The sequence below is a fragment of the Podarcis bocagei genome (genome assembly GCF_964188305.1).
Source record: "Podarcis bocagei genome assembly, chromosome: 5".
NCBI classification, from domain to species: Eukaryota; Metazoa; Chordata; class Lepidosauria; order Squamata; family Lacertidae; genus Podarcis; species Podarcis bocagei.
The window spans coordinates 55,513,144-55,528,325 of record NC_138129.1 but is presented as its reverse complement, the minus strand read 5'-3'; the positions used below and the strand labels follow the sequence as shown (position 1 = coordinate 55,528,325).

General features: G+C 41.4%; 1 protein-coding gene across 3 annotated transcripts in view; it reads left to right on the top strand.

The window, feature by feature from the left end:
• The first annotated feature begins 7,375 nt into the window (after positions 1–7,375).
• The window catches only part of MKNK1 (MAPK interacting serine/threonine kinase 1), a 37,421-nt gene continuing 29,614 nt past the window's right edge, over positions 7,376–15,182 (top strand). Inside the window, exon 1 of one of the 3 annotated variants that reach the window (XM_081193228.1) lies at positions 7,376–7,792. Coding sequence is in view for 1 of the 3 variants with exons in the window: in XM_081193229.1 (XP_081049355.1) it covers positions 11,725–11,728 (4 nt within the window). In the remaining 2 variants the exon portion in view is untranslated. Of the gene's footprint in view, positions 7,793–11,578; positions 11,729–15,182 lie in introns of those variants that run through there. The other 2 variants (XM_081193229.1, XM_081193227.1) reach the window with 2 other exon arrangements.

Below are 15,182 nucleotides of genomic sequence, written 5' to 3'. Positions count from 1 at the left end.
AGAGAACAGTAGATGGACAGAAATGTTTGCAGAACTTCTAGGAAATGTAAAGAAACTGAGGAAATGTAAAGAAACTGAAGGTACATTCTTTCACCTTTGGTGGATGTGCCCAAGGATTAAGGCTTTCTGGGAGATATATAATGAATTGAAAAAGGTATTTAAATATACCTTCTTGAAGAAACCAGAGGCCTTTCTCCTGGGCATAGTCGGCCAATCGGTGTTAAAGAAGGACAGAACTTTCTTTATGTATGCTACAACAGCAGCAAGAATACTTATTGCAAAGTATTGGAAGACACAAGAACTACCCACCCTGGAAGAATGGCAGATGAAGGTGATGGATTACATGGAATTGGCTGAAATGACTGGCAGAATCCGAGACCAGGGAGAAGAGTCGGTGGAAGAAGATTGGAAGAAATCTAAAGACTATTTACAGAAATATTGCAAAATTAATGAATGTTAGAATGATGTTGGATTGAACTTAAGTGGTTTCTAGCTCTAATGGTATAAAAGAATATGAAAAAAATGGATTTCTAACAGGTAAAAATTTAATGTTATAATAGATTAAGATTAAAGATCAGGATAAAATAAGGATGGAAAGGAATTGCTGAACTAATAAATTGAACTGGAATACAAAAAAGGGAGGTATGAGGAGGTCCGGGAAACAAGCAAATGAAAGATAAGTGACAAAAAGATGGAATTGTTTTTAACTGTTTTTTATTTTTTCTTTTTTTCTTTTTCATTATGTAATATTGTGAAAACTTTAATAAATGTTTATTTAAAAAAAAGAAATGTTTGCAGAACTTCTCTGAGCTCAAATAGAATTATAAAGTGTGTGTGGCACAATAAATAGTGTGTAGCTTTGAGATTTTGTGGGGGATTTTAGAAAACATTTCTTGTCATTCTTCTTGGGAAGACTATGCCCTAGTGGACCAGCCTCCACTGCTCGTATCTGCCCTGTTGTTTCTTGTGGAATAGAGTGGTTTGATGTGTTTCCCCCAAAACCATGTTCAGTCCAAGTTAGGGAAAAGAATGACCTAACTGCATTTTAAGCCAGCAATGTGTAGACAATAACAGTGTTGTGCGGTGTGTTTTATAGAACCCCGACTTTAACCATTAGTGTTTTATGACCTAGTTACAGCAATCGAAAGGTATTCACATTGGATGAACTGAACTACTAGACCTGGGTGTTGTCGGAGGACAATTCTGATGCATTATAAACAAGCTAGATTTCCTGACTTCCTAGTTTTCCCAGCTCTACCATTCCATAAGTCTGTTTATCAATGTCAGTGGGAGAAAAGCGAAATGCTTTTTTTGAAAACGTATCATACTTTCCCTTGGTACAGACATGTTTCAGCATAATTGACTCAGTCCTTAACTCAAAATGTGTCATCCTAAATTGCATTGGACGTCTATGATTATATTGATTGGGAACCATTTTTCCCTCTTCATGTTCTGTGCTTTCCCCCTGAGACTTTGTTTATGAGGCTTGGATGCTGATACGATCACTTTTCTTGCACCATTTATCAGCAACTACAGATAATATAGTGTTATTAATTTCTGTGTGTATCTTGACAGAAGTGCTTTGATGCAAAGGGACCACAAATACAGTTCCCATTATCTCTGTCACTTGGGTATGCTGTCTGGGATTGATGAAGTCAGACCCCCAGCAACATTTGGAGAACCACAGGCTCCCTATCCCTGCAGCAGGTAGCATGAATAGAAGATAAAAAGAATCTGCTTGTAGATTGCTGGATGATGTGAAGTAGATGAGCAAGGGATCTGGACTCCCAGTGATCTAGTAACAGCAGCAACAAAAGACTCTTTAGCCTGCAATGTAGGCTGTTAGACTCTCCTATCTATAGCAACTCAGATGTAGGCCGTTCCAGTGTTTGTCTCATGAAAGTAATTGGCTCTAGCCTCTACGCTACCATTTTCCAGGTGACCCCACTCCCTATTTTGTGATGGGTGACTCTCCCATTAGTAGACTTTGCAGTTCTTGGAAAAACCCAAAGTAGATTCCCTAAAGCCTGAAATCTGCCCACACCTAGCCTATATGATTCCTTGAGTCTCTCTCATTCTGTGACACCAGCAGAACTTATTTGGGACTATACATTATATAACCCTATACATAAACATATATTTCTACTTTTGTCCCAATAAATTCCTGTGTCTGAGAAACGTTTGTCTTCTAAAGCTCTGAATTCTTCCTCCTCCTGAATTTTCTTATCTAACTGCATGTCCCTCCATTCATAAAGCTAGGTAAGAATCTGGGAGTGAGCGCATTCTGTTGTTTGCAGGATGTGCTTACACAACAGACCCTGCTTCACATTTCTTTGTGCTTCCACTCCTGCCTCAGCATCATCCACTTCCCGTTTAACTTCCTCCCTTCTGCCTTTAACCAGGTCACTTTAGCAACACCCCACCTTTGTCCACACCCTTCTTCAAATAAAAAAGGGCAATTGCCACTTTCTCTCTGGTGGAGTCAGTTGGAAATGTTTTAGGAAGAAATGCGCTATTGCAGGTTGGGGAGCTCTATGCTGAGTGGGGAAAACACTGTTGCACAGGCCAAATCACGGCAGAAGACTGCCTTGGAGTGTTTTCTGCTAAACTCTGCATATGAAGCTTTACACCGCACCTTTCAAAAAACTTTCAATGTTCATTTACGTTTCTATTTCTTTGCAATTTCCTGAGTGTTTTCCCCCTCTGGCATCACCACACCTGGATAATACTGTAAACAATAGTGTCAGTTTAAGTAGCCAATTTAAAACCTGGGCCACCATATGCAATGAATGTATGGAACTTAAGTAGCACTGCTTTGTGCCTTTAGTCTTTTGGATACACAATACAACAACTTGAGACTTGCAGAAGGTTCCTTTTAGGCTGCAGGTGACCGGTTGTGGACGGCATTAAGCACTATTTCCATATTACTACTTTTGCTAATGTGTTATATTAAGATCACAATAAGGAAATGTTTTTAACATCAGAACTATGCTAGATTAATGCCGCAAAATATAAAATCAGTCTAAAGTTTCTTAATACTGTAATTCTTGGAATCGGCTTTTGAGCATTTGTGTGTACATGTACACACATGCGTCTGATAGTGGCTGTTCATGGCTAAAATGGAGTGGTTACACGGATGGCTTTTGGAAAATACTGCAGACCTTTTCAGAAAGTTTGCCCAGGACCAGTCCATGAGGTAAAGAACAATCTATCCTCAGAGAGGTCTGACTTGCTCTGATCTAGCTGAATAATGGTCACAATCCATAAAACTATGGCTCATTTTTGCCCATGGACACGATACCTTAGAATGGCCAGGCATCCTCCTGCACAGCTAGGCTGCTTCTACCTCTCCTCCTCACCATTAAGGGATTCCAGAGCAGATTTGTGGGGAGGGGAATGGGGAGAAAGGAAAATCGAACTCTTGTGCAATTTATGGGTTATAGCCAACTAAGTTCTTTTCAGATTAGACCCATTGAAATCAATGGACCTAAGTGAGTCAATGCCATTTATTTCACTGTGCTTCCTTGAGTAGAGCTAATGTTGGGTGCAACCTTACATCTTTTCTTGGCGTTAGTTGCAATGAAACAAGAGGCACATTCTTGCTTCCTCCTTAGGTAAACACTCATGATGGACTTCAGATTTCCTTCGTAATATGAGGATTTAAGTCAATAGAGCTAGTGAGATCATAGTTGACCAAGGATCATAACACAGGCTTGGATTTCCTCCTCCTTTTTTTTAAGTTAAAAAACCCCCACATTGATTGGAAAGCCACTTTAGAATTGGTTACTGCCTTCAGCAAAGCCAGCTGTCTTCGTGTCAAATAAAGTAAGAACACATATAGTATCAAGCGATTTATTACACAGGATCTTGACACTAGAGTCACAAGTCTGTCGATTACATTTCTTCCTCTTTAGTTCATTTTTTTTTTTATAAAAAATTTTTATTGCGTTTCTTTCCATAGGTGAACAAATTTGTTTGGACAACAATATACAAGAAACATTTTCCATATATATAAAGAAAAACATAGAAAAAAGAAAAGATCATTATGAAATTTTTTCAACATCTTTTTGGACCTCCTCGCATCCTCTCAGCATTGCGTTCATCGTTCTAACCAATTCAGCAATTTATTATCTTATTTCCCAACTTATTATACCTTTGTATTTATTATGTTACCAATTTCAAAAATTTGTAATTTAATTTTAACACTTTTAATAAACATAATATTTTGTTTCTAATTTGTCTCATTTTTTTTCCCATCAATACTTACTTTATCATTTACTTAAAATAAATTGCAGAAGCATAACGTTTCTTAATCGTGCACAATCTTAACACTCAAACAACTTATAATGTTTTTGCAAATAGTCCTTAAATTTTTTCCAGTCCTCCTCCATTGTTTCTTCGCTCAGATCTCGAATTCTGCCGGTCATTTCTGCCAACTCCATGTAGTCCATCAACTGCGTCTGCCAGTCCTCCAGTGTGGGTAAATCTGGTGTCTTCCAGAACTTTGCGATAAGAATCCTAGCTGCTGTGGTTGCATACATAAACAAGGTTCTGTCCTTCTTTGGCACCTTCCGGTCCACCATGCCCAGAAGAAAGGCCTCTGGTTTCTTAGAAAAGGTATATCTGAATACCTTTTTCAACTCATTATGTATCATTTCCCAGAAGGCCTTTACTTTCGGGCAGGTCCACCAGAGGTGAAAGAATGTCCCTTCTGCCTCCTTACATTTCCAACACTTATTATCAGAAAGATGGTATATTTTAGCCAACTTGACTGGGGTCATGTACCACCGGTATACCATTTTCATAATGTTCTCTTTCAAGGCACTACATGCCGTGAATTTCATGCCGGTGTTCCATAACCTTTCCCAGTCCTCAGACATAATGTTGTGTCCTACATCCTGTGCCCATTTTATCATAGCAGATTTAACTGTCTCATCCTGTGTGTTCCATTTAAGCAGCAAGTCATACATCCTCGAAAGTACCTTAGTCTTTGGTTCTAGTAACTCCGTCTCCAGTTTCGATTTCTCCAACTGGAAACCCACTTTTTTGTCCATTTTGAATACCTCTTGAATTTGAGCATAATGTAACCAATCTCGCACCTTACCTTTTAATTTGTCCTGGCTTTGGAGCTTCCAATTGTCTCCAACTCTTTCAATCAGTTCCCAATATTTTGGCCAATGGGCCTCCATATTGGGCTTTTTTTTAGAAATCTTGGCTTCCACAGGTGATAACCACCTCGGGGTCTTGTTTTCTAATAAATCCTTATACTTCATCCAAACGGCAAAAATTGATTTTCTGACAATATGGTTTTTGAACAATTTATGAACCTTCGCCTTGTCATACCACAAGTATGCATGCCAACCATACACATTATCAAACCCCTCCAGATCTAGGACATCGGTGTTTTCCAACAGGAACCAATCCTTCAACCAGCAGAAGGCTGCAGCTTCATAGTACAACCTTAAGTCCGGCAGGGCAAACCCCCCTCTTTCTTTTGAGTCGGTTAGTATTTTAAATTTTATTCGGGGCTTTTTGCCCTGCCAGACAAACTTAGAAATATCCTTCTGCCATTTTCCAAAGCATTCCATTCTGTCCACGACCTGAAGGGTTTGAAATAAGAATAGCATTTTTGGCAAAACACACATCTTTATAGCTGCGATTCGGCCTGACAAGGTAAGTTTCAATCTTGACCAGATATCCAAGTCTTTTTTAATTTCCAACCAACATTTTTCATAGTTATCTTTGAAAAGGTTTAAATTTTTGGTGGACAAGTATACCCCCAGGTATTTCACTTTTTTAACCACACTTAGCTCTGTCTCTTTCTGATACCCCTCTATCTCTGTAGGTGTCAAATTTTTGACCAAAACCTTAGTTTTTTGTTTGTTTAACTTGAATCCCGCCACCCGACCAAACTCCAAAATAAGTTCCAAAACTCTTTTTGTGCTAGATACTGGCTCCTGTACTGTCAAGACTAGGTCATCTGCAAAGGCTTTCAGTTTGTATTGTTTCGCTCCGACCTCTATACCTTGCACCAACTGGTCCTCCCTAATCATATTCAGCAATACCTCCAGAACAGAAATAAATAGCAGAGGGGATAAAGGGCACCCCTGTCGTGTCCCTTTTTCAATTAGAAGTTCATCCGATACCACATTGTTCACTATCAACTTGGCTTTTTGCTCTGAATAAATTGCTTCTAGTCCATTTTCAAACCCCCGTCCCACTCCCATCCCCTTCAGGTTTTTCTTCATAAACATCCAAGAAATATTGTCAAATGCTTTCTCTGCATCAATAAAGATTAAAGCAGCCCTTGTGTTTCTGATTCGCAACAACTCCAATATATCAATAATATTCCTGGTGTCATCAGACATGTGTCTACCAGGGAGAAAGCCTGCTTGGTCCTTGTGAATTACTTCGTTTAAAACGTTTTTAAGTCTACTTGCTAAAATGTCTGCAAATATTTTGTAATCCACATTCAGGAGTGAGATGGGACGGTAGTTCTTAAGCTGAGTCTTTTCCTTCTCTGACTTGGGAATCAATGTGATGAATGCTTCTTTCCACGTTTCCGGTGCCCTTCTCCCCTCCATGATCTGGTTACAAACCTCCAACAACGGTTGTATCAAACAATCCTTCAGAGTCTTATAATATTTGGAGGTGAGACCATCTGGGCCTGGAGATTTGCCAAGTTGCATATTTTGGATGGCACCTTCAATTTCCTGTTGAGTTATTTTACTGTTGAGAATTGATCTTTTATCTTGACTTATTTTAGATAGTCCATTTGTCCTCAAGAATTGGTCTATTTCCGATTCTTTCTGAGGCCCCTGTGCATAAAGTTCCTTGAAGTATCTGAGGAAGCACTTTCTTATTTCTTCTGGTTTCTGAACTATTTTTCCTTGAATCTCCAGGTTTGTGACTGTGTTTAGCTTTTGTCTTTTTTTCAATTGCCAAGCTAACAACTTTCCACATTTATTTGCTGATTCAAACGATCTCTGCTTCATTTGTTTAATTTTCCACTCAATCTCTTGATTAATCAATTTCGAATATTGTGCTTGATGGAATTTGATCTCTCTTAACACCTCTTTTGACTTCGGATTAGTTCTCAGCTTTTTCTCTCCTTCACTTATTTTCTCTAGAATTTTTTCCTTTTTTCCATTCCAAAATTTTTTCTTTATTGTATTCTGTTGTATCAGAAACCCTCTCATTACAGCTTTGCTTGCGTCCCAGATTATTCTTTTCTCCACCGTAGTGTTCAAATTTATTTCAAAGTAGTCCCTTAGCGTTTTTTGGGCCTTCTTAACGATCTCTTGATCTCTTAGCAAGGTGTCATTCATTCTCCATCTGAAGGATCCAGTTGGGAAAAGTCTCAATTCCATCTTCCTCTTTAGTTCATAGTAGCTATTTCTGGAAGTGATCTGGAAGTGATCACAGACACCCTGCTGGAAGAGATGCTATCTTTCCTTGGATCAAGACAGGCTTTGGGTCATTTTCCAAGAGTGATACGTGTGTATATTTCAGAGAGTGAATTGAAAAAAAGGAATTCTACAGCAGTCAGGGGTTGTGACACAGCAAACAAAGTTGAAGACAGCATACCAGTCTTATTTCTAGTCAAATTAGAGGGAGCTTATTTATAAACCCCTTACTCCTAACTGGAATCAAGTTACATCTGGCTAAGCTGGATGGTTATTCCTTTCCCAGGTGCTCTGGGAAAGCTGACACAGTGAGTAAGCACTTGCTCCAGGTCCTTGGGATGTGATGCTTTTCCAGTGAAGATATCCTTGTATATTATTTCACTACAGTAAGTTCAAAGTTATTGTTATTAGGAGGAGATAAATGGGCAGAATATGCTCTGTGGTTACAGGGCTTGCCAAAAGAGAGGAATGGGTTATAACAAGATGAAATGCAGGATTCAAATTTGGAATCTTTGGTGTGGACTGTACTATTAAGAAGAGGGAAACATCTAGTGAATGTGAACTATTAGGCTTTTCATACAAGCAGAATGAAGGAAAAGAAATTATTTTAGAAATGATAATTTCCAAATGGATAATTAATGATAATTAGTTGACTAACCTCACTCGTAGATATTGTAAATGTTGAATATTGTACATGCAGGAATTGGCAAGTGGATAGCTGGTGGTTAAGGATAATATGTTTTTAAAAAAACACTATTGTAATATAAGGTTAATTGTAAGGGATGGAATGTGAATTAGAAATAACTAGCGCAGCAACAAGAAGAACCTTCAGACATATCAAGAATGGAACATGGGAAAACACTTTTTGGGAAATTTGTATTAAATTTGTTTTAATGTGGCTGATTTGGTAAAAAATTGGAAAAATCAATAAAAATGATTCAGAATTTTTGGTGCCAGGATATCCATTTTGCTTCCTCACATGATCCAGAATGAAGCCTAGCACTAGGTAAGCTGGCTTCAAATCAGGAGAGAATCACAGTCTCCTACAGTAATAAATAACACTGTTAAATCCCAAACAAACAAGAGGTCCTGTGAGGTTTAATATACCATGGGCTTTTTCTTGGTACAACCTCCTAGCCTTGATTGCTTAACTCCACTCAAGCACTTGGCTGGGTTAGTCTGCTATCACTATTACTTAATTGTGGTCAGAAACAAAATGGATGCAACTGTGTCATGGGCATAGCCAGGATTTATGTCGGGGACGGGGACAGAACCTAAAAAAGGGTATTTTTATTTATTTCCTTAATGGGGGGGGGGCAGCTGCCCCCTGTCCCCACCTGGCTACGCTCATATTTTGATGTACTGATTTGTTGCCTTTTCTTGGACAGCATTTAGATGCACACAGGTTTCCCTCTAGGCATCAAGGTAAAAGTCAGTCGACTGGCACTTAGGGGTAAAGGTAGGGAAGGAGGGGATGTTAACAGTTTGTCTCAAGGTCTCTCCTGCTGGAAGTCAAGAACATTTCAACTATCCTTGAGTAAAGCATGACAAACTGTAGCATCAGAGTCATAGCTGTCAAGCATCCCAGAGGGACAGTCCCTTATCCCAGAGCCATGTCTCGCTGCTGTCCCTTATTGATGGATGTCTCTTAAATTTCCCGGGTTTCAAAGGAAGCAGCCCCTCTCCCTCCCTCCCTGCCGGCCAGGGAGGAGGGAGGCTCCAACTGTGTTGCTTGGCTGCCCGGCCCGCCCCCGTCCGGCCTCCTCTCACCAGCCTTGGACCCCGAGAACCCCTCCCCGCCGGGACTGGTGGGAGCCTCGGGCCCTTCCGCCACCATCCTCCTCGCGGGTGCCAAACTGGGCGTCTCTGCCTAGGGCCTCTCCTCTGCTCGTCACCACCGCTCCCGCTAGGCCGTACTGTGGCTGTGCCGCCGAAGGACCCGAATGAGATGGGCAGCCTGGCATGGTCTATGAATTGATGAGGAGCCTTGAGAGGAGAGTGAGGGCAACCATAGAGAAAGTAGTTCAGAGAGAGGAGGAAGAGGAAGAGGAGGAGGCGGAGGCACGGGCAGGTGTTCCAAGGGCTACAAGGGAAGGACCACAGGCGCTTCTCCCATAGATTTGTAGTGGTAGACTAGCATAGATGGTCTGATCTGCGGGTTTACTTCGGGCGCTATTCCCCACCCTCCTCCCGCTCCTGATGGAATTGAGAGCTGCAGATGGAGCACAAGAGAAAAGATAAAGAACTGCAGCAGCATCTTCGTAGCTTGGACTTCATTTTGCGTGAAAAGTGGTTGCTGCTTGTAGTTATTTAATTGTAGTGTTTCATTGGCTGGTGTCTTGAGCAGCAACCTCTGGAAACAAAGGGCTAAAAACCGGCGCTGCTCTCCAAAATTATCTGGTCCCTTTTAACTTGTTGACTAAAATCCCTTATTTTGGCTGCTGGTCCCTTATTTTCAAATCTGTAAGTTGACAGCTATGATCAGAGTCTCGCTTTGAAAGAAAGTACAATAACATATCCACCCAAGTAAAGTCCTTCCAATAACAAAAACTTGCAGCGTATATTTCACTGTTTATTCAGATCAAGGCTTAACCTGTTAGCATCCTGACCGCCCCCGCCCCCTAAGTTGCAGTAGCACAAAGTGTTACATTACATTACATCCCACTCTGCTAGTTGTTAGTCTTGCCCACTGGAAAACAAAAATTGCTTATATGTAGACTTGGTTGAAGACAAAATTTCCTGAGGACAAAAACCAATAGTGAAAACTTCCATTTGCATGATAGGCTGGTAGGCAGCTGAAATCCTGGAGCCCCTTGCTGATTTTTTTCTTCTTCCTGACTTGCAAATCTCTAAGAAATCAATGTGTTATGCAATGTATCAAACTTGATTAAGTGAATCAAGAAGAGAAGAGAAAGTAAGCAGGGAGGTGAAGAAATTTTCAAAATGCAAGCTGTCAGCAATATGAAAACTAAACGTTGCTGAGGGGCATACATATAGCACATATTTTTTTGGGGGGGGAAAGTAGCATGAGCATGGTATGATACATTTTCAAGGGTGAGGTTGTGGGTGTAAAAGTTTGTGGTCTTGACTCATAACTAGAATGGATGTCATTTCACATCTAAGATAATCACATTTTCAAAGGTAGGATCATAGAACTTGACACATACTCCGAGTCCTGTAGTGCTTTCATGCTCTTTATAGCAGCTTGGAAAACAGTGATTGAATTGCCCCCCAAACCTCAGGCTTTTATATACATTATTTACAGAATGAGTCCCGTCTGATTGGCTGGCTCTGCTTCCCTCCTGGAGCCTGATTGGTCTTTTCCTGCAAGCCAATCCGTTGTTGCATTTTAGGATCCTACTTGCCTATTATTCTAGAAACCAAGCTTAGTACATAATAGAACTGTAGAGTTGGAAGGTATCACAAGGGCCACAGAGTTCAACTCTGGCCTGTAATGCAATGCAATACCTCATGGTCCCAACTTTTGCCTTGCTCTGTTCCGTTACTCTTTGCAATGGGTTTACCTTAATTAAGCTCATGGCTTGCTCAAGAGACAGTTCCTAGACCATTTGCACTGGCCTTCTTAGCCACACCCTAGATGCCCAAGTCCCTGATTTAGGTGGTTTCTGGATACTTCTGCACGGGTATGGTTTTTGTCATGACAATTAAGCATAGCCTTTGAACTAATTTTTAGCTCTCCCATGACTTCACAGGCCAGAGCTTGAGCAGCAAGCGGGGATCCAAATTTGGGTGCGTGGGATCAGTGTTCATGTATAACATCTTTTGGACTATGAGGAACCAACGGCCGAAGCAGCGTTTCTGGCATCCCCGCTGCCATGGAGAGCTCGTCTGCTCTCTCAACGCAACGCAGCCTTCCTATTGCGTCTGCCATCCGGAATCGAGAGAGAGAGAACCCCACACAATAAAAGAGGGAGCCAGCCCGTTTCGGAATGTTTTGCGCATGTGCACAGACTTCTCCCCACCCGGCCTGCCCTTGCGCGCGTGCGCCGTTTCCTCCCGCGACCGGCAGAGCATTCCTTGGGCATGCGCTGGCCCGGCCTTTTAAAGTCTTTAACCCTTGAGGGACGGCAGCTGGCCGGCGAGCTTCTCCGCGCTCCCTCGCTCGCCCTTCCTCCCCGTGGCTAAGCGGGAGCCCTGTCCGACGGGGCGGGAGAGGGCCGCGGCGTGGCAAGCGCGGAGGCGGGCGGAACGGGGAAGCGCTCGCTTCCGAGGAGCGGCCGGCGCCGACGGAGGGAAGGCTGCTGGGGGGAAGCCCTGTCCCTCAGGGGGCCTCCCAGCTTCTTCGGAGCCCGAAGGGATGGGTGAGTCAAGAGCCGCTCGTTATTGGTGGAGGAAAGGAACTCTTCACATGCTCAGAGGCGTTCTGCAGTGATGCTCCTGTGTCTTGGGGATTTCACCTGAGCTCTGTCAGAAAGTACTTTCTGGACCTCCCCGGGGATGAGCGTGGGAAACAGGGTGGGCGCAGGGATAGGGACCGTCCATAGAGCAGAGAATTGTTTTCTTTCTTTCTTCCAGGAATGGGGAAAGTGGGAGGGGAGGAGTCCTCCCTGATGAGGAGATGCGTAAAGTGGCACAACAAATAGGAGGAGTAATTGAATAGAGTAGAGGTGCTCCTTTCCCCTCCTCTTCCTCACCATGTTGGTTTTGTGGTTAGTGCACTCTGCACGTCCCCAGTTTCCTTTTGGAGTGGTAGACTGTATGACTTCCCTATATGAGTTGTAAGTTAATGCAGCAGCTGGAAGGTCTTTCGAACTGGAGGCATCAGAAAGACAGGTCATTTCCAACTTGTCAAACTCACAATGAGATTTGAGGTTTGGTTTTGTAGGTGGCTGTTACTGTGCCTACGCTAAGCTGAATAATACTAGATAAGGTACAAGGAGATAAAAGAGTATTTATTTAGTGGACTAACACATTGAGCTGAGAAAATAAGACTATTTGAGGTCTTTTCTAGCCTGCAGAGTCTGCTTTGTAGTGCTCTTCTGGGAGTACAGGAATTTGTCAAGAGTTGTATGTAAGCTTTTTTGCAGCCTAGGGTTGTTGCAGCCTAGGAGCACTAGCCACGCTAGAGAGCTGAAGCACCCTGTACACAGGTATTGGGAGCACTAAGTCATGGTTCCTTTGCCCTCAAAGTTTAGAATGTAAGAATTGCCTCACTGGGTTACATCATGGTCCCTCTGGTTCTGCAATTTGTTGCTTCTGAAATCTTGCCAGGAAAATGTGAAAGTAAGCGTTGGCCTTCCTTGTATATTGCTACAGCTAGCAGCTGTAGATGTGTCCTCTCCTTAGGACAGTGATAGGGAACCTGCAGTACTCCAAATGTTGGACTATAATTCCCATCACCCCATACCATTTACAAAGCTGGTGGAGTCCAACAACATCTGGAGAGCCACATCTTTTCCATCCTGCTCTCATAGGAGTTCACCTGCTCATTCCTCTGAACGGAGACTCTATGAAAATTGGATTCAACAGATCTTGGGGTTTTGTTTTGTTCTTTGAGAAAATAGCCCTGTGGAGATTAACTTTCCAATTCACACAATTTCTTTACACAATCATTCAGTGCCTTTGCTGGGGTTATAATTTTTTTCACCTTCTGAATAGTGGTGATGCTGTGCATTCCTATGTTTACATTCAAATGCTGTTTTATACTTTGTATGCATGTATTTACTACTACTACTACTACTACTACTACTACTACTACTACTACTAATACCAGGCCCTCTGTGTATTTCTTAAACAGAAAAAAATTGCCTGACATGCAATAACATCTCGTCCATTGGCTGAAAATAACTCATCAATTGATGTAGTCAAGGCCCTCCTTTTCTTGTCATTGAAACTACAGTAGATGTTCTTGGAGATAGTTCTGTATATGGTCCTGGAAATGGCATAGCTCCTTGTAGTTGTGCATTTGTTCTGCACTACACACAGGGCTGGATTTAGGTTTGAAGAAGCCCTAAGCTACTGAAGGTAATGGGGCCCTTTATATGTCCAGCTGTCCTTTGTCAACAAAATTGTCACTGTTTTTTGTGTTGATTATATGCTATATGGTAATTTATGGACCTAATAGGTACCTAAAGCCATTTGCACATAACAAAATATGTATTTTATCAAAGTAATTGATATAGAAATGAGCAAACCAGTGATATGGGCGGGGCCCATTACTTACATCATAGGAGCAACAACACATAACACTGTTGCTGTATGTAGGTTTTATTTTATTTGTTTTTTATCTTATATTTTGGAAATGTACATCCAGGTGTTTTTTTCTTTCAATTTTTGGGGCCCCCCAAGAGAGTGGGGCCCTAAGCTATAGCTTGTTTAGCTTATATGTAAATCCAGCACTGACTACATGGCCAACTAATGTTGACAGATATCGTGGGATATTCTTATATTCTAGGGTGCATACTCGAACCCTTATTTGGGGGCAATGCCTTTTCAAGTACTAAGTTCCATTGAACATAGAGGGACTTACTTCAGAGTGAACATGCACAGGATTATTGGTATTGAAGGGCAAAGTATTTGTTTTTGTTTTTAAATTGTGTATCTGTTTGCTGCCTTGGACTCCTTTGGGGAGGAAGGGTGGGATATATAAATTCAGTAAATAAATAAGGAAGAACCTTAAAGCATAGGTTTTTTTTTAAAAAAAGCTTGTGTTAAAACAGTCCTAATTAATTTCAGAAGGATTGTGTAGAAGACTTCTCTTACCCCAGGATTGGATTTTCTTTTTTTAGGCCTGGGATTTTAATGTGTTTAGAGGGTTAATGGGGACTCAAAGGTAGTATAATGATAAAGTGCTGGGAGTGAAACATATGCTGTGGACATCTTAATGATTGAAGTATACGACCTTATCTTGTATAAATTTGGCTACCTCTATTTGCTCTGTAACAATAAACCAGTTATTTCTGATCTTATGATGCAACCCATCTAATATTTTAAGTCAGTCTTGAGTGGGTTCTGATGAGATCCTGTCAGTGTCTCTCATGAGAGGTTATTACCCTTTGTAGCTTGGACATTTAAATCAGGTAGGTGGCAAGTGTTACTTTAAAATGGCTTGTGGATCGACTTGCAAGACCTGTGATTGTCACATAAAGAGATGGTGTACAGAACTCTGAGAATCTCAGCAATATTATGTCTGTTTTGCATGTCAGGGATAATTTTGCTGCTTTCGGTCTTTCCACACATGATGAATCAAAATAATATTTTGGAATGGAAGATCTTCCCTTGTTCTGCTGAGGTAAAATGTGAAGAGCCTCTGATTAAGTCTTCATGTTCATGAGCTGTTAATTAATTAATTAAATGTGTATCCTGCACTTCCACGCAAATGGAGTCTAGATTTCTTGATACATTCATGTCCTATAATGTATATACTGTATATTTAAAAATAGCTATGATATGGCTTTAGGAGGAGGTTTTGTCTTAAACATGTCGTTGACTATTTCATCTTTCTAGAAATGAGGTCTACAAAGTTGGAAGAATCCTAACATATTGCGGAGGTTTAGAAACTGGGTTCCTAACCAAACCTGTCTTTCCCCCCCAAAGGGCTTCAAGTTGACATCTGCAGGGATGGACTACCTCCTTAGTGAGCCATTGTTCAGTGCTTCTATTCTCAGTACTGAATCTGTCTTTACAGTGGTACCTCGGGTTACATACACTTCAGGTTACATACGCTTCAGGTTACAGACTCTGCTAACCCAGAAATAGTACCTTGGGTTAAGAACTTTGCTTCAGGATGAGAACAGAAATCGTGCTCCGGTGGTG